The following is a 19,365-nucleotide window of genomic DNA, read 5'->3' as shown; positions in this document are numbered from 1 at the left end:
AACTGCAAACCATGCGGGGAATCTGGGAAAAAATGTCCAAACGAGTTTGAATTGTGGAAAGAGATGGCCAGCAGACAGGCTAAAAGGAGACTTTTCATGAAGGCTTATATTGGATTGTCAAAAATAACTATTGTTATTACAATGCTGTTGTTATAAAATGAAAGGGTTTGCTGTCACCATAGGTTTCTTTTAAAGAAAGCTTTACTTTGGAGAACATGCAGACTGTTGTGGTTAGTCTCGCTTTGTGAAATTGCTAGTTGTCTGAGTGTCATATTCATGCATTGGTTTTAATAGTTAGCAACTCTAGTGCTAGAGAACGGTTTAACTCAAATTATTTACTGTGGTCTTATAGAAATGTGCACTTACACAAATACAAAGTGTAATAATTAATACTTTTAAAAGTCTAACCTATTTACCATACTTAAGCCTCAATGGAAGCTGCTAAATCGTGATAAAAAAAAAAACAATACAAAATACAGGCATAGTCACACAGCAACCCCAAACAAGTATAATGATCAAACATTGATTTTTTTTTTTTTTTTTTGTTCCACATTTGGCTCCAGGCCAGTGATTTAACAGATGTAGGCTGAGGCAGCCACACAGCTAGCATTTTCAGCTGGAGGCCAGCACAGAAGCCCATGGCGGCTCATGGGTGATAGCAGTGGAAGACATTAAAAGAAATAACAAAGCAGAGGCATATTTTAAATATATATTCTGTGTATTCAAAACCAGTTTTATTGCAACCATATTTGTTATAATGTGTGCTTGTGTGTATACATATATCTATATATATTACACACTGTATACAGATAATTTGTACATAGTGGAATAAAACTTAATTCTGTGACTGTTTGGAGCGACAACAATACAATCTGCAGCAGTTCACTGAGATGCAAAGAACATTGAAAGGCCTCTTCGCAAGCATCTCCTGCTGGTACAGTAGTACAACAGTAAGTGCAAGTATTCTGAAAGTATGTACAAGTTTCACTTTTGTGCAAGAGAGTTTACAGTGGGAGTGCTACTGACATTTCAGATATACACAACGCATTTCTACCCCCTTCTCATTACCTGTCGTGTCTCCACATTGTTTTGCATGCTCCCTCAGTAGGTAATGAAGAAAAGCATCTTCGCTTCTCCCAGGTTGTGAATACCTGGGTTGACAATAATTTGGTTTTGGCTCACAAACACTTTTCTCATAATTTTATAAAAGGTAATTACAGCAATGTTTAAAGACACTAAAATTTACACTAATATACAATCTATTTCAGGTTGATGTCCTGTAGTCAAAAATAAATTTACCCCATGAATTTATGTTCTACAGCGGTTTTCCTTTCTGCAAGAGATAGGACTAAAGCAATGGCCGGTCTATTGATTTTGAAGTGTACATGTTAATGAGAACATAAGGAAGCCTCTCTTTTAAAGAGATCTGGACATCAGTATACTTTATGCCACAGTGATGTCACCCATTCCTACCAACCTGCTTCACTTGACGTTCTCCATGCAATAAGACTTATTGCTGGTTGGAGGCAGATCAGATGTAAATGTCCATCTCAAAGATTCTGAGCCATTTCCTCTCACTCAATACAAAAAAACTGTCTATGGGCTTCAATGAAATTTATTAGGAAACCTCTGACACCCAGGCAGTGTATGCTGCGAGGGGAGATGATATCAACATTTTGAAGGCTTCAGGGTGGTAAGTCCAAGCAAATAGACTCATGCTGATTTACAAGAAACCTACTATGGGAAACAATGGAGCCCATCATTGCTGGACTCTCCTGCCAGGCTGTCATGCAAACTTTCTAGCTCTGATAATTTAAGTCACTGACATGGAATGATCACGCCCTCTGACTACTTTCTGAATTGTATACTTGCTAGGGGTCAGTGACTCAAAACATCAAACACAAGCTGGACAGCATGAGAGTCTGGAAACTATTATCTTCAAAGGAGTTAAGCAATAGCAGCTTACACAATCAGGTCAGGACAGGTTTACTTAAAAGTACAACTTTACTAAAGTGACCAGTATGATATTAAAGTAATCCCTCTCCAGGTACAGCCCACCTGGTAAAACCGTTACCTTCCATCCTAGCACACTCCTCTTCCTAAAGCACATGTGCAGCGGCCTGTGTTTGCAATACAATAAGTAGCTGGCTAGGACATTTCCAAGTAAAATCATTGTTCTTGAGTGCTAGAACAGGGAGGAAGGTTTTTCTTTTCTTTTTTTTTTTTAAACCAGGTGAGTTGTGCTCTGGGTGTGGATATTCTTTAATGCTTAGACAGCAGTGTCTACAAAGTTTGGCCTTCAGCTGTCTACACATTTTAGTTTTATCTCCTTACCATAAGCTCCTGAACATCTGGGAACCAAGGCAAGCTGCATGTAAATCTAAAACTGCAGTCTAAGGCAAAACCCATGTCACAAAGAAGAACTTTACCCATAACAACTTGATAAAAAAAATTGTTCCTACGCAATGATAATACATTCCACATTAATAATTATGCTACCAAAATGAGTGTGAGCTGTAAATTGCCTCCAGCATTGCTCCTGTTTCTTCTTGCTAGATGCTGCCATTTTCCTGTAACCCAAAATCCCTGAATAGCAGTACATCTTTAGGCTGTCAGCAGATTGGCCTCTTGTGGCTCTCATTTTTGGCACAATGCCAAAAATAGAGAGCAACTGAGCATGTGCAGAGCTGGGTGAGACAGTGTATTAATGAATTTTAAACAGTAAAGGACTTATTTTGAATGTTTTACCTGCAAAAGGGGCTGGCCTGAAGTGATCTAGCAGGACTTAATTTTCTGACTAAAGTTCCACTTTAAAGAGGCTGAAATGTTTACACATTGCATTATGGGATGTGGGATATAATGGGTGCAGGGTGACAGAGCTAGATTTACATGCTGTGAATGGAAAACACATCTCTGTATAGCCTTTACCGATACAATTTGAAATGAAAAATGATTTATCCTTACCGTAAACAGCTGAAATACATCTAAAATGTAATGTCTATTAACCATTTCTCTACCAGAAATTGTAACACACTGTAGATGTATACAATACATAATGTTTTCCACATCCCCACACAAGAAATAGACTCTCTGTACAACATCATTTGTAGGAACCCCGTTGAATTAGACAAACTGGTCTGCAAAGGCATTTTTGTGCTGAATAATGTAACTCTCCAACAAATGGACTGATCAACTGGCCAATAAAACAAAGTGTCACTATATGGATAGTATATCTTGTGAGAAAAAAAAAAAAAAAAAAAAAAAAAAAGAGGAAGAGGAGAAGCTTTTTATAAAATGTTGATAAACTGCAACACAATTGTCACCATATCAATGACCATTAGTTTACTGCAGGCGTTCCATTTTAAATACATGTAAAATAGAATGTACAATTATTGCTGTTTCCCCAATCTCACTATATGGCACAGATAATTACCCAATAGTTTCCACGATTTGTCTTTCTAATTTGCCAGAATATTTAACCTAGTTCATTTTTTTTTTACCTGAACTAACTAGTATTAAAGGGCCAATAAACCTAAAACACAGGTTGGCTTATTTGAAAACCATTTATGAAAAAAAAAGTAAACCGCTAAAGAATAGAATATATCATTACTTATCTAATCATAATGAGAAGATAATTTTCACAGATCCAGCGAAGTACACTGTAATTAGCCTTTCCCAAGCCTGACCTGGTAGAACCTATAACACTACACACCTAGCTAATCAGTGAACACTATTGACAAGGGTTAAAAAGAAAAAAAACAAAGCCGAAAGAACATAAATTATTGCTACTTTATAGAAATGTCATATGCAAAGTCTTGATGGCCATTTTTCATACAGCAGTTGTGTGAATACTACAATCAACGAGTGAACCAATGTCAAGGACAGTGTAGGCATAGACAAAAGATCACTTTTGACATGAAATTTGAAGTCGTTCCCTTTAAGATGGGTAAACTGACTCCACTTATACTAAGCACACGGCCAGTCATGCAGCATCTTCACCTCTTCAACTTACAGGAAAGGTGAGGGCTGTGGGATGTTACAGAAGTATGGGTAATGCTCTTTTCACCATATTTCTCCTATGGGTCACTGGCGTGCACTTAGAGCTGCACACCTGTGACCTAGACTCACCCCTGCACGTTACGGCGCTCCAGTGATTGCTGGAGGGGCAAAACACAGAGCTGGTGACTGACAGTCACTGTTCTTTGCTCAGAGTGGACCCGAGAACTGAGTGATCAGTGATCTTTGAGCACTATTTTCTCAGTGAAGAGCTGGCTGCATCCACCTAGGTGAGTACATAGGTTTATTTTGCTGACATCCTGCACTTCTCTTGTAAAATAAACTTGGTAGTTCTGTTAAGAAAGGCAGTTTGGTAGGAGAATTCCTGATTCACACATACCTAAAAAGACCAATTAAGTATCTATAGGCTAGGATCCTGCTAGCAACAGATCCATCTCAAAATGGTTTTGAACTGACTGAACCCAAACCAAGGGTGCTCAAAATACAGAATGGGTTGCAGATATTTTATCCTTATCCTATTTATTGAAAATGACAGTCAATTCCTCTACCATGTAAAGGTAAGAAAAGACAGGCGAACTTAACAATACAGCAGAGTGTGCACATTGTGCTTGGTGCATACATCTCTGATACTGGCCTTATCTCTGGGTTACCCTGGAAATCAGCCAGGGATAATAAATTCTTCCCCTGAGGTCACTAGGTGAGTATGCATAGGTTGGGAATGGCCTGCTGACATTCTCACACTCCCTAATCTGTTTTCACCAAAATTAGACAATTTAACTTAAATCTATGAGAACCTTAAGCCAACTTGTGTTTACATTTTTCAGGCCTTTAATTTCTACATTTATAGGAGCATCTTTCCTGTGTTCCCCACAATGTACTGATTCATGCGGTTTCTTAACAGAGAGAAACTAAGAACATGGGAAGAAGGCTGTGTTTCTAACATGTACATATATCATGGAAAAAATATGCTGTCATGTGGGGACAGACAGACAAGAGTTATACACAGGGAACAAAATGATACTGGATTAGGACAATTTAGTGTATAACGACAGGTTAGCCAGAACAATAAGAGAGAATAATTGTCATACAATGAATAATGATCAAATTAAAAATGCATATATATCTGTGTGTACATAGATCAACAGCAAAAGGACTTAAAAATATTCACTAATAAAACAGTATTGTGCAGAACCCAAAATAAAAGCGCAGAAACATAAAATACAATGTGTTCACACTGACATTCGCTCTCCTATCAAGAATTTTAAAAAGTATTTTTTTACAAAAAGTGGTCAAGCTTTTGTTATTATTGGCAGTAAACATTTTGTTCTCTCTCTTCTCTTTCTATATATATATATTTATACTCTGGAACAAATAAATCATCTGGATAGTGAATTACAATATTCTAAGCAACAAAAGATAAACTCTCGTGAAATTGATTTTTTTTTTTCATAAACAAATATAAAAGTCAGTCTTTATTTCCCCACACTCGTTCTATACTGGGCTATCCATACACAACATCAGGTTCTTCACATTCGTTCCACTGACATTAGTGGCCACTGTCCTGAGTCACTCTGTGTCAAAAGGTCATCAGGAGGCATGACCTCTGGCTTCTTGTACAGCTCTGTTTCAAGTAGATATCCTTTTAAAGTGACTTTTCTTTTCTCTACAATAAAATACATTTTTTTTGTATCTGTGTAAGTAATAAGCAGCTTTTTTTCCTCTGCAAAAATGGGAAGGCACAGAACACGTCGCAGCTGAGATGAAGCAAGACAGTAGAAGGGTGTGCATCTGTACGGCTGGCTGGATTAAGGCTTATATTAAACTGCTGTGTTCACTCTTGTTGAGTGTTGGTCTAGAGTGAAGAAAAAGAAAATGAGGGAAATACAGTTACTAGTGCACTTCTATAAATCAATTTAGGTTAATAAACACATGGTACAGGCATCTATGTATTATTTTTATGGGACACACTGGGTTAAAAACAAATGTCAAAAAGCACCGCCTGCAATAGAGGAGGGTTCATACTCGCCAATCCTACCTCCTGATCTCCAATCTTTGCTTTCCTGCAGAGTAAAAATCTTGTCACGTTTGACACATTTCTGGGGTGTGTTGGAGGGTCAGTGGAAGGAACCATAACATGCGGCATGAAATGCAGGCATGCAGTACTCCTGTCAAGTGCCAAAAGGTGAATTCCGGCAACCAAAGCTCTTATATAGGGCAAAGACTGTGTGGTAGGACAGGCGAATATAAACTCTCTTCTATTGCCCCAGCCTGCGCCCCCCCCCCCGACCTCTCCATCACGACCAACGCCACCACCATCAGCCCCACCCCGCAAGCCAAAGTACTAGGTGTCATTCTAGACTCCAATCTGTCTTTCCAGCCCCAGATCCAATCGCTGACAAATTCATGCAGACTCCACCTCCGCAACATCTCCAAAATATGCACGTTCCTAACTCCAGAAACCACAAAGCAACTCATTCACTCCCTTATCATATCACGACTTGACTACTGCAACTCCTTCCTCGCCGGCCTACCCCAACACAGGCTATCCCCCTTCAGTCTATCCTGAATTCTGCGGCCAGACTCATCCACCTTACCAACCGCTCCGTATCCGCCTCCCCCTCTGCCAATCCCTCCACTGGCTTCCAATTGCCCAACGGATAAAATTTAAAATATTAACATTGACGTACAAAGCTGTTCAGAACACTGCCCCAAACTACATCACCGACCTGATATCCATCTACCACCCAAAACTCACTCTCCGCTCCTCACAAAAGACCTCCTACTCTCCAGTTCCCTGGTCTCCTCCTCCCATTCCCGTCTCCAGGACTTCTCCAGGGCTTCCCCCATCCTCTGGAACTCACTACCCCAACCCATCAGACTGTCACCTACCCTCCTCACCTTTAGGCGCACCCTGAAAACCCATCTCTTCAGAGAAGCCTACCCAGCCCTCACCTAATTGCTGATCTCCTCAGCTATTCCCACCACTCCATCCCCCACAGCTATTTCCTCCTGTACCACTCTCCCCTCCCTCCTAAATTGTAAGCTCCAAGGAGCAGGGCCCTCGAACCCCTCGTGTATTGTTACTGTACTGTCTCGTGTACTGTCTCCCATTATACATTATATAATGTACAGCGCTGAGCAAACTATTGGCGCTATATAAATACTGTATAATAATAATAAATTGCGGGTCCTGTTTTTTATTTTATAATTTTTTTTTTACATATTTCACTCACCAGTAGAGTCAATTGGATGAGAACAGCAAGCAAAACCCAAAATCTGTAATATTTCACTAGAGTGAAGACCTGTTCGTACTGCTGTTGATTTGTATGTACTCGGTTTGTAAGAACTACATTTTTTTTGTCTGTAGCAGAAAATTAAAGCTCATCTCCAACCAAAATGTTTTGGTTTTTTAGTGTAATAAAAAAAAAAAAAAAAAAAAAAAAAAAAAGGTCAGCATATACACAGTGCCTTGAAAAAGCCCTTCATACCCCTTGAAATTTTCCACATTTTGTCATGTTACAACCAAAAATGTAAATGTATTTTATTGAGATTTTATGTGATACACCAACACAAAGTGGCACATAATTGTGAAGGTTAAGGAAAATGATAAAATGGTTTTCAAATTTTTTTACAAATAAATATCTAAAAATGTGGCGTGCATTTATAATTGGCCCCCTTTACTCTGATACCCCTAACTAAAATCTAGTGGAAACAACTGCCTTCAGAATTCACCTAATTAGTAAATAGAGTTCACCTGTGTGCAATTTAATCTCAGTATAAATACAGATGTTCTATGAAGCCCTCAGAGGTTTGTTAGAGAACATTAGTGAACAAACAGCATCATGAAGGCCAAGGAACACACCAGACAGGTCAAGGATAAAGTTGTGAAGAAGTTTAAAGCAGGTTTAGGTTATAAAAAAATCCCAAGCTTTGAACATCTCACGGATCACTGTTCAATCAATCATCCGAAAATGGAAAGAGTATGGAACAACTGCAAATCTACCAAGATTTGGACGTCCACTTAGACAGGCTGGGCAAGGAGAGCATTAATCAAAGAAGCAGCCAAGAGGCCCATGGTAACTCTGGAGGAGCTGCAGAGATCCACAGCTCAGGTGGGAGAATCTGTCCACAGGACAACTATTAGTCGTGAACTCCACAAATCTGGCCTTTATGGAAGAGTGGCAAGAAGAAAGCCATTGTTGAAAGAAAGCCATAAGAAGTCTTGTTTGCAGTTTGCGAGAAGCCATGTGGGGAACACAGCAAACATGCAAAAAAGTGCTCTGGTCAGATGAGACCAAAACGCTATGTGTGGCGGAACACTAACACTGCACATCACCCTGAACTCACAATCCCACGGTGAAACATGGTGGTGGCAGCATCATGTTGTGGCTATGCTTTTCTTCAACAGGGAAGCTGGTTAGAGTTGATGGGAAGATGGATGGAGCCAAATATAGGGCAATCTTAGAAGAAAACCTGTTAAGAGTCTGCAAAAGACTTGAGACTGGAGCGGAGATTCACCTTCCAGCAGGACAACGACCCTATACATACAGCCAGAACTACAATGGAATGGTTTAGATCAAAGAATATTCATGTATTAGAATGGCCCCGTCGAAGTCTAGACCTAATTCCAATCGAGAATTTGTGGCAAGACTTGTTCACAGACGCTCTCCATCCAATCTAAAAAAGCTTGAGCTATTTTGCAAAGATGAATGGGTGAAAATGTCACTCTAGATATGCAAAGCTGGTAGAGACATCCCCAAAAAGACTTGCAGCTGTAATTGCAGCGAAAGGTGTTCTACAAAGTATTGACTCAGGGGGCTGAATACAAATGCACGCCACACTTTTCAGATATTTGTAAAAAAAATTGAAAACCATTTATCAATTTCCCTCCACTTCACAATTATGTGCCACTTTGTGGTTGGTCTATTACATAAAATCCCAGAATACATTTAAGTTTTTGGTTGTAACATGACAAAATGTGGAAAATTTCAAGGGGTATGGATACTTTTTCAAGGCACTGTATGTTGGCTTATTATTGTTGTCTGTTTCCCCATTGAGATTTCTTTCCTGATGACAAGGTAACACAAAAGCAGAAAGCGGTGGGATAAGCTCTGACACGTTTCCAAAGACAAGAACAAATGGTACATTAATTTAGTAGAAGTTAGAAATTCTCTCAGGTTTTATTGTTCTCTATTTCCTCATGTCCAAGTAACTCCTGAATCCCCTGATGTCTTGTACTGGTATCAATAGGACTGGAAGTGTCAGGAAGTGTTCACACCGAGGACACAGACAGTGATAAAAATCCACAAAAATTCTGACACTCTATTGAACAAAAAAATAAAGTTTTGTCTGGAGTAGAGATGTAAACAAGTCTGAAAAAACCTTCTGTTTTTTGAAAGTTCTGACTTAAAAACAGCAGGTACCCCACATCAACAATTTACCCTGAGGTCCTATCAGCAGATTGCTATATTGTATATAATATTGCAGTACACAAGCAAGAAACAAACATCACTCTTGAGCAACAAAAGTATATGGTCACTGCAGATTTGATGCAGGCAGCTTTTGCTGATGCAATTTAATAGGAGGCGACACACAGCTAAGTAATGGATTCACCAGGTCTTAATGGAGCCAGTCAGCTAAATGCAGTCCTTGTCCACTTCTTGCGGAGTGTATTAGGATTGTGCACCCTCAGCCACTAAGCAGATTCAAACCTGTCTTGAAAGTCAGGATGTCATTGGTGGTGGGGAAATATAGCTAGATACACTTATACATCATATGCCCCCTCTTTAGGGTTGGCATGCATAGATCCTTTACTGCTTTAAAGGATAAGTGAGGGAATGTTAAAAAAACATACATACTTCTCTACCTGCTGCAGCTTCGCTCTGATGCTGCAGCTGTCCTCCGTCAGCTCTAAGCCCATTTGGGTAGATCCCAACATTATTGTCAGGATCCCACCAGAGTCTGGAGTGGCTCTGTGATGTCAGTAGCTTTAGCCTGTTCTTGGCCGATTCTGGGTCACAGGAATGCACAAAAGCTTTGGCCATACTTCACTTTTAAACAGTGCAGTAGCAAAAGCTGACACTCCGCTAAATTATCATATATACTCACTGCAAAAAAAGCTGCAGTAATCAGAAACAAATATACCTGTTAACTGTGATTTTCATATTGGCTCTGTCTCTTCTTTGACTTCAACTCTTTCAACCACTGAGGAGATTCTCCTGTAGCTCTGAAACAGAGAAGAAACAAATGAAAATACTCTTTAGAAAAACTGTTAAAAGAAAATGGTAAACCTGGAGAATATACAGCCTTCATTTTTCTTGTGAACAAGCCACTGTATATAAACAGGCTATCAGTTTCCCTATTGTTCTTGCTTAGTCACATTCATCAAATGTAGTCTTGCCATTTCAGATGTGCAGACAAGTGTAATTGTATTCTAGCACTGTATTTAAGGAGATGTATTTAAGGATACGCAGAAACAGTGTTTTGTACATCTTATTCATACCTCTGTGTTGGCAGGAGCTCCGCACTTGCTCAGAAAGCAATTTTCCTATAGAAGGGTCACTGTTAATGCAATCATGTCACTATACTAAATTTTAAAAATCAAATAACACCTGTTAAAGAGTAAAAGTTCCCACCTTTCCTACAGCAGACCCCACTGAACACCACTCTGACCCTGAAAAATCTTAATGTGAAGTCCACAGGGAACCAAACACTTCCACAAGTGTATTTCTTGTAACACCAGCAGCTCTTACTGGTCCCTTCTGCTGACTTGCATACATTACAGGATACTGCAGTTCACAAAAAGGTAAAATTGTGCAGGGTTGGTAACACTTAATACAATTTCTGTGCAACAGAGGCAGAGACCACAGGAACTTAAAGTGGAGCTCCACCCAAAAGACTGGTCCCCTCATTCCCCATTAAGGATTGGCAACTTTGGGGAGTGGGTACCCAAAATTGACAGGTACCCGCTCTCACTTCCGCTGCGATCGCCTAGGTCAGGGGTAGGCAACCTGCGGCTCTCCAGCTGTTGCAGGACTACAAGTTCCATCATGGCTCTGCAAGTCATAGCTGTAACTGTCAGTTTTGTAATGTTGCAATGCCTCATGGGAAATGTAGTTCCACAACAGCTAGAGAGCCGCAGGTTGCCTACCCCTGGCCTAGGTGATCGGAAGCTGAAGTTGTCCTCCTACCCCTCCTCCCCGTAGTCTTCTGGGACATGTGACAGGACCCAGAAGACTACAGGGCCATTCAGGAAGCGCAGCACTACTCGTGCATGCGCAGTGGGCACCCGGCTGTGAAGCCGCAAGCTGTCACAGCCCGGTGTCCACACTGAAGATGCCGGCACCTGGAACACGAGACGGCTGGTGAAACGGGCTGTGGGCAGGACACCGTGGGATCGAGGGATAGGTGAGTGGCTGTTTTTTAAATAAAAGTCAGCAGCTACAGTTTGTGTAGCTGCTGATTTTTATTTTTTTACAGTGTGACTGAACTCTGCTTTAAGCCTGGTACACACTACTAGTTTATTTTATTTATTTTTTTCGCTGAAACCAGTGGGCTGAATGAAAAAAAAAAAACAAAAACTGACAGCTCAGGAGGAGCCGCTGTACTAACTATGCAATGTTAGTACAGAGATCTCCCCTGCTGTGCTATTGTGTTCTGACAGGGGGGACAGCACCCCCACCAGAACACTGCAGTTAGCACTCAGCTATAGACCAAGAGCGCTGATCAGCAGACTTTTTTTCAGTCATGCCCCTTCTGTCGGGCTGGCTGCTGTGCACATGGGTCAAATGTCGATGCCGTCTGACATTTGGCCCGTGTGTACTAGGCTCTATGAACTCACTGGATTTGGGGCAGACATTTTTATTGCACTTAAGATGTAACAAAATGCCTTAAAAACTGTACATTTCCCAAGGATGCAAATAAGAGACGTTAAAGCAGAGCTAAAGTAGTTAAATACCGTTCCAACTGACCCACGCTAGCATCTTCTCCTTTGTGCTGGTCTTTGGCCACCTTCATTGGCCAGTGCAGGATAAGGTCATTCCTGCGCATGCAGAGGAGACCATCAGTTTGGCACACAAAGACCAGCCTTACAGTGCCGGAGAAGACCGTGAACTTTGTTATAGAGGAACTTCAGCTCCACTTTAAACGATTAGGGTTTGCACACACACTTTAAAAAAAATTGGCATGGGAAAGGGATGGTGGGGTGGTTAGGTTTAAAAAGTGGATTAGTGCTTTACTTGTAACTGGTATTTAATCTCTATACTACAATGTCAGTACAATTAGAGGTGATCAGTATAATGATCAGGCTATGACTGCACCAAAGCATAATATTTTCAGTCAACTAACTTGTCTTGCTTGTCTGCAGAAGTTGGCAGAAGTTTGACGCCCAGTGTTCCATGTGGTAGAGGTGATTTTGGCGACTTAGTAACTTGGGGTGAGGATTCAGTACTGCTTTCAGCATCTTGCCTTTTCCGAAGTTGTGCCTATGGGAAAAAAAGCAATTAATATACAAAGCACAAATACACACATAAGGGAAAACAGATTTAACCACTTCAAGTCCAGACACTTTCACCCCCTTCCTGTCCAGGCCAATTTTCAGCTTTCAGCGCTATCACACTTTGAATGACAATTGCGCGATCATGCAACACTGTACCTGTATGAATTTTTTAGCATTTTTTTTTTGAGACAGATAAAACTTTATTTTGGTGGTATTTATTCACCATTGGGATTTTTTTTTTCAATATGTTTGGACTTTTTCATTTATATAGCAAAAAAATAAAAAAGTGTTTTTCTTATAAAATTTTGCAAATAATCTTTCTTTATAAATCTTGGCCAAAATGCATTCATCTATCTTTTTAGTAAAAAAAAAAAAAAATTAGTTTATAACCAAAAATTATAATTTTTCACAAATTTTTACATTTTTATTTTATTTATGTTTTTTTTTTTTTTTAAACATACCGTCACCCTAGCAGTACAGTGTCACCATAGTGACACTGTACTACTTGTGGGGGGGGTGATGATTTTTTTTTTCTTTTTTTACACCCATAAAGGCTGTAAAAGCAATCATTTCTCCTTCTCTGACTGCATTCTTGCAGCCATTGAGAAATACTGTGAGCTGTGATTGGTAATAGATTGTCACATGGTAAAAGGCTGTTGTGAATAGCCTTGTACCACGTGACCTCTGTGATCATTCACAGATTTCACTAGTAGTAAGCAATGTCAGGAAGTGACATCTTGTTTACTACTATGCATGTGACCACTGATTGGCCAATCAGTGATCACATGAATTGGGACATCACACAGAGGTCCCGTACAGCGATCGGTGTTCCCAGGGAGCGCGCACAGGCACTTAATGCGGGGGCCGTTTATAAACGGCAACCCGCTTTGGCACTGATCCCATCCGGCCATTTAAGTACATGGACCGGACGGGAAGTGGTTACGTTCATAGCATGCTCATTGCTAGATTTATTTTTCCAGTTGTAGTACACCAGCCATATTTGAAATACAATGTAGACGTTTATCTTTTCCCAGCATTTGACGCTACCGGTCTCTTGCTAGGTCACCATCACTATTGGTGCACATTTTGTCACAGCCCTAAGTTAGGCAATCTAATTTGTTAATAGCCATCTATAGTCTTTTTTTTGGCTTTTGGGTTTTTTGGGGTTTTTTTTACAATTAAAAGTGTTTCTTGGCTAAAAATGCGAACACATCACAAACCACACACCATGATAGTAAATGAACACAGGGAACTGCTATTCAGCAGCCGTTTGTCATTATATCTGCATAGTCAGATGTAAACACAAAGCAATATTATAATTTTAATGTGTTGCCTACAAAACCAACGTTTACCTACAGCTAACAATGTAGGATGGAGAAGTTGTATGGTTTACAACCTTTTTAAATGTTAGCTCGTGTTTCTGACTCCTAAATGTAGTAAAGGCAGGACATGTTTTACCTTAATGCATTCCCTGCATTAAGGTAGAAAATGTCTCAGCAGTTGTCTCACTCCCTCAGCCTCCTTATACTTACCAGAGTCCTGTTTCGATCCAGTGGTGTGCCCATCTGCAGCAGTGCTTTCCCCTCTCTCTCTTCTCACAGGACACAAAGGCACATTGGGAGCCATTGGCTGCTGCTGTCAATCAAATCCTGTGAGGAGGGAGCAGCGAGAGGGGTCATGCAGGGGGAGGGGCCATTGTATGTATCTATGGGTGCACTGAGCCCAGCTTGGGAGTGAGTTTGCCAGTGCGCCACCATAGAAAGTGGCTTCCTATGAAGGAACACAGAGAAAAGGAGGATTTATAATAAAAGATTTAATTAAAAAATAAAATGTATTGCCTATTCCAATCCATGTGCTCCTGCTCACTTCTTATTAATGACATATTTTGTAGTTTCATTTATAATAGGGATTTCCAAGGTTATGTACACTAACCAGTCAACGGAATTAATTGTTTACCATCAAAGTTGAATGGTCCATTCCAGGGAACATTGGCATTCGTGGTGAATGAACAGAGGACCTCTTGGGTTTTTCTTCCTCTTCTTCAACCTCTTCCTTTTTTTCTGACTTCTCTTCTAAAATATAGGAGAAAAATGTATACCATACCATACAATAATTCCAATCGGAATCAGATTAAGGCAGCTTCACACTGAGCTTTAGCTGCAGTGCAGTGTACCCACAGTTTTGGTGCAGGTTGGCTGTGCTTTGCCATAGATGTCTATTAGGTTCAGCAGCTTTGGTGCATTTTGTGATAGCACACCAAAAGTCGTGCATGCTGGATTTTGGGGCGCTTTCAGAAAATGTACCTAAACCGTGGGATGAAATAGAAGGCTATCGCAAAACGCAGCTAACCCACACCAAAAACTGCGGGTACACTGCACATCTGTGTTGTGGGCAAATTACAATGGGGCAGTGTGAAGTCACCCTTATAGTCTGCAGCAATGTTCCACTCAAAACTCCAACAAAGAATGGCCAGTAATTTTGTATTCATATCATTTTAAACTGTCACAAAAGCATATTGTTTACTAACAAAATCTGAAATATTCTTCACTGACCAATTCTCAATTGTAATCAAAAGGTTGTTCATTATTGAGAAACCCTTCTGTACCAACTTGTATAACAAAGTTCTATTTACTATAGAAAGAGTGCTTTATAAGCATTGTTCTTCTAGGACACACAGTTCAAAAACAGATTTATACATAAAGTGTGCGCACAACATTTCGTAAAGTGCCTTTACAAGAAGAACTTCTTATATACACACACTATAAGCCTTCCTCAACCAGGATTCCTCCAGAGGATGCTAGAAGTTCTGTGAGCAATGAACAATTTTACAGATAGGCTACCATTGACACCAATGATCCTTTCAGGCATCTGTAAGGGTATGATTCTTCCCACTGACCACCAGTGCAAGGAAGCATTCTTCCCACTGACCACCGGTGCAAGGGAGCATTCTTCCCACTGACCACCGGAGCAAGGGAGCATTCTTTCCACTGACCACCGGAGCAAGGGAGCATTCTTTCCACTGACCACCAGTGCAAGGAAGCATTCTTCCCACTGACCACCAGTGCAAGGGAGCATTCTTCCCACTGACCACCAGTGCAAGGGAGCATTCTTCCCACTGACCACCAGTGCAAGGGAGCATTCTTCCCACTGACCACCAGTGCAAGGGAGCATTCTTCCCACTGACCACCAGTACAAGGGAGCATTCTTCCCACTGACCACCAGTACAAGGGAGCATTCTTTCCACTGACCACCAGTATAAGGGAGCATTCTTTCCACTGACCACCAGTGCAAGGGAGCATTCTTTCCACTGACCACCAGTGCAAGGGAGCATTCTTTCCACTGACCACCAGTGCAAGGGAGCATTCTTTCCACTGACCACCAGTGTAAGGGGGCATTCTTTCCACTGACCAACAGTGTAAGGGAGCATTCTTTCCACTGACCAACAGTGTAAGTAAGCCTCACCATTTTTACTGTGTTTATTTTTTGCTTCATTTCATTAGTATTACTGAGCAGCCAGAAAATGCCACATTCCTCTTTTCTAGTGTCTGAGTTGTAGTTACAAAGTAGAGCTAGACAGGGCTGTGCGTGTGTTTTTTTTTTTGGGGGGGGGGGTGTAAAGTGTGTGTTTATATACTTTCTCAATTGCCCTTTAACTTCGCTATAAGCACAGTGCTTACAGAGTACTAAGCCATTTTATTAAATAGCACTTTTTATACAAATTCAATACCTGTAGAATCACTGTACATCCAAAGGTTGTCGGTGTCCTCAATCACAGCTAGTTGGCTACTGGATTGCAACAACCGACTTCTGCGCTGTAATTGGCTTGGTGCACGCCGCTGGCTCTTCCGACCTAACTGGACTCTATTCTTCAGGGCTGTTGAGTCCAAGACTGAGGTTTGCTGTGGAAGAAATAACAGATTAATTTCCTATTTAGCTACAATGAATTAAAACACAAGAATTTGTGTTGTGTCCATAATGCCACTGCATCCTCAGATAAACATGAGCCGCCTGCATGCAGTTCCAGCCACACATACAAGGAACTCATTCGTGCAGTATGGGCCACAGTGAACATGAGCCCTAAGTTTAAAATACTGAGAAAGAACATCTGTGTCTGAAAAGACACATCTTAAAAGTCAGGGCAGATTGACTATTGTTAAGGAATGGCTATGGCACTATGGATATAAAAGTTTTCTGTTCCCCATGCACCAAGTCATCTTCAATGTACAGTATGTTGCACAGAACTCACAAGGAAATCAACCAGAAATAAAACATGATTTTTGTATTCCATTCCATGGCCATCCTGAATGTTGCGCTGAGGCACATTATGAACTATGTTCCCATAGCCTACATTCCAATGAAGAAATATTCTTTTATCTGCAGAATTTGCATACTGCCAATGAAGTTAGAGTGTTCAGTTCAGAGACCCTACTAATATGTTGTTGCAAGAGAGTAGCCCCAAGGATGGACACATTAGGTCATCTTTGGAAAACCATTTGCCTCCAATGCAAATTGTGTTGCACAAGTGTAGGAACCATATGGATGCTCTGCTAAAATAGTCAGTCCGCAGAGGTAAAAGCAGTAATGGCGAAATGTAAAGCCTATCAGGACAAATATATATATATATATATATCTATATCTATATATCTATATATATATATATATTAATTAGAATGTAAGCTAAAAGGAGCAGGGCCCTAACCCTCTTGTATTGAACAGTATTGTTGCTGTATTGTCTGCCTTTATATTGTAAAGCACTGAGCAAACTGTTGGCATGCATGGGATTTTTTGGATGTTATATTTGCATTATATAGATGTTAGACAAAGACATAATTTGCATTATATAGAAGTTACCAATATTGAAGATAATTAGGGTTTCAAGCTTACATCAATGAATGAGAAGTCAGCTGATTTGACTTCAGAAGGTGTGCTTTCAGTGCCTTCTGTGGAATCCAAATCCATGCTACAACGGTCCAAACTGCCATCCCGGGCTTCAGTGATAGAGTCATGCTGGTCTGTTTCAGTATGGGACAGTGAGGACAGGCGACTGTGTGAATGCTGCTTACGGCTGCTGTTATCATATGATGGCGAGTCAGTAACACAGCTGCAAGGAAAAAAAAAGCACTCTTCAATCAACATACTTAATACGAAAAAAATCAATTAACAAAGAGTCTAATCTGTATTGTAAAAAAATTTACATTTGGCATATTTAACTGGCCAATGATCTGTCATTTAAAATGTCTAACTTCTAAAGATTGGCGTAACCACTTTTTATAGATGGTGCCCTACTACATACAGATGAATAGACATCAATAGAAAAAAAACTAATCTGGTACACAAAAAAAATTACCATAAGTTGAACAGTAGAGGGCATCCAAGTCTTTAAAACGAAGCTATAATCTTGGGTTGCTAGTTAAATAGCACAGACCCAGCCAGCAGAATGAATCAGACTTACTTTATTTTATTTACTTTTTTTAAATGAAAAGGGATTACCTAGGCTGACACCACTATCTCTTCTGAAAATTCTAGTTCCCTGGCTGTCATGATGATTTAATGTCCTTAAAGTGTTAATAAACCCACAACAGTAAAATCAGTCTGTCTATGCAATAAATCATGCTTGTTATACTCACTGTGGAACCTAGGGGGTTAATCCTTCACATTGAGTAAAAAGGCTATTTGATCCTGACTTCTCTGATTATCCCCTTCATCTACTGTTCCCAATCCATCCACTGAGTACAGAGCTCTAGGAGTCGCTCTGCACATTCTCAGTTTAGTGTATTGTTAGGTATTTTTTTTTTCTTTGGGAGGGTGCATGTGACCAGCACAGAGCCAATCAGCAAAGTCCACACAGAGGATCAGGGGTTATGCAGCCTCATAGGACAGTCAGAGCAGAATGGAAACTCCTCCTACAAGCTTTAATCAGTGCTCTGCTGGACACTGATAGAAGTCAAAAGACTGCTACATACTGCTAATGAAAAAAAGTATGTTGCAGTTTACATTTACTAAAATAATTGCATTTCCATGTTCTCGTTGTCTGGGAGGCCAGATATAGTGAAAGCAGAGTCATGGATTTAGTAACACTTTAAAGCTTTCTGAGGTGTTGAATGGGAATACACATGCAGAGTTCTGCCCATACTCTAACTTTCTTTGTTTCATGCTTGTTTAGACTTAGCGACTCAAGCTAATGAAATCAGACAGCCGGACGGCTAGCATTTTCAGTTCAACCATGGCAGCCTTGATATTTCTCCCAGTATAGGTTTGCGTTAAAGAAGCATATAAAATATAAAGATGTAATACAAAATACCCTGTGAGACATTCTTACAATGTACTGGGTGCAATCATTCCCAGCATCTAACAGACATTAGTATGTTGCATGCATATTATGAGTACACAATGGTTTACAGCCTTATGAATAACATGTTCCACAATGTTGACATGAAATATTACTATATTGATTGGCCAGGTTGGATTTTTCCAGCTGGTAATTCTGCCACAAGAGATAATTTAATTCAGAGATGTCACTCTGCATAGTCACGAAAACTCAAATAATACAGATAGCACATTTATATGTACTTATAATGTACCTATAAGAAGATATTTTGGCAGTCAGTCAGACTATGCAATATACAGTATGTCTATAACCAGCACTATATTTTCTGCAAATATATATTATTGATGATAAAATGCCTCTATCATTTGTGTTCGTCAGTTGTCATCTTTCCAGCACATTTCTGTTATCTGTAACGTAGAAGACTGCCCATAAGGATATGAATATCATTATTAATTATGTAATATCGTGCCATACTTTAATACATTTTTTACAGTTATTCTTATTTAGCGGTCCTTGTTTCTGT

At 40.1% G+C, this 19,365-nt stretch overlaps 1 protein-coding gene across 2 annotated transcripts in view; it reads right to left on the bottom strand.

Annotated features, from left to right (window-relative positions):
- Positions 1 to 699: 699 nt before the first annotated feature.
- The window catches only part of KIAA1671 (KIAA1671 ortholog), a 232,064-nt gene continuing 213,398 nt past the window's right edge, over positions 700 to 19,365 (bottom strand). For both annotated transcript variants that reach the window (XM_089684113.1, XM_089684114.1), the window contains 6 exons: positions 17,399 to 17,615; positions 16,242 to 16,413; positions 14,471 to 14,586; positions 12,364 to 12,500; positions 10,162 to 10,243; positions 700 to 5,869 (listed from right to left, as the gene is read on the bottom strand). In XM_089684113.1, the coding sequence (XP_089540239.1) occupies positions 10,165 to 10,243; positions 12,364 to 12,500; positions 14,471 to 14,586; positions 16,242 to 16,413; positions 17,399 to 17,615 (721 nt within the window). In that variant the 3' untranslated portion in view covers positions 700 to 5,869; positions 10,162 to 10,164. The remainder of the gene's footprint in view (positions 5,870 to 10,161; positions 10,244 to 12,363; positions 12,501 to 14,470; positions 14,587 to 16,241; positions 16,414 to 17,398; positions 17,616 to 19,365) is intronic.

This window comes from Staurois parvus, unplaced genomic scaffold, assembly GCF_062004578.1.
Source record: "Staurois parvus isolate SC_StPar_1 unplaced genomic scaffold, SC_StPar_1.0 ptg000336l, whole genome shotgun sequence".
NCBI classification, from domain to species: domain Eukaryota; kingdom Metazoa; phylum Chordata; class Amphibia; order Anura; family Ranidae; genus Staurois; species Staurois parvus.
The sequence above is the reverse complement of the archived record's forward strand: the minus strand, read 5'-3'. Positions and strand labels throughout refer to the sequence as shown.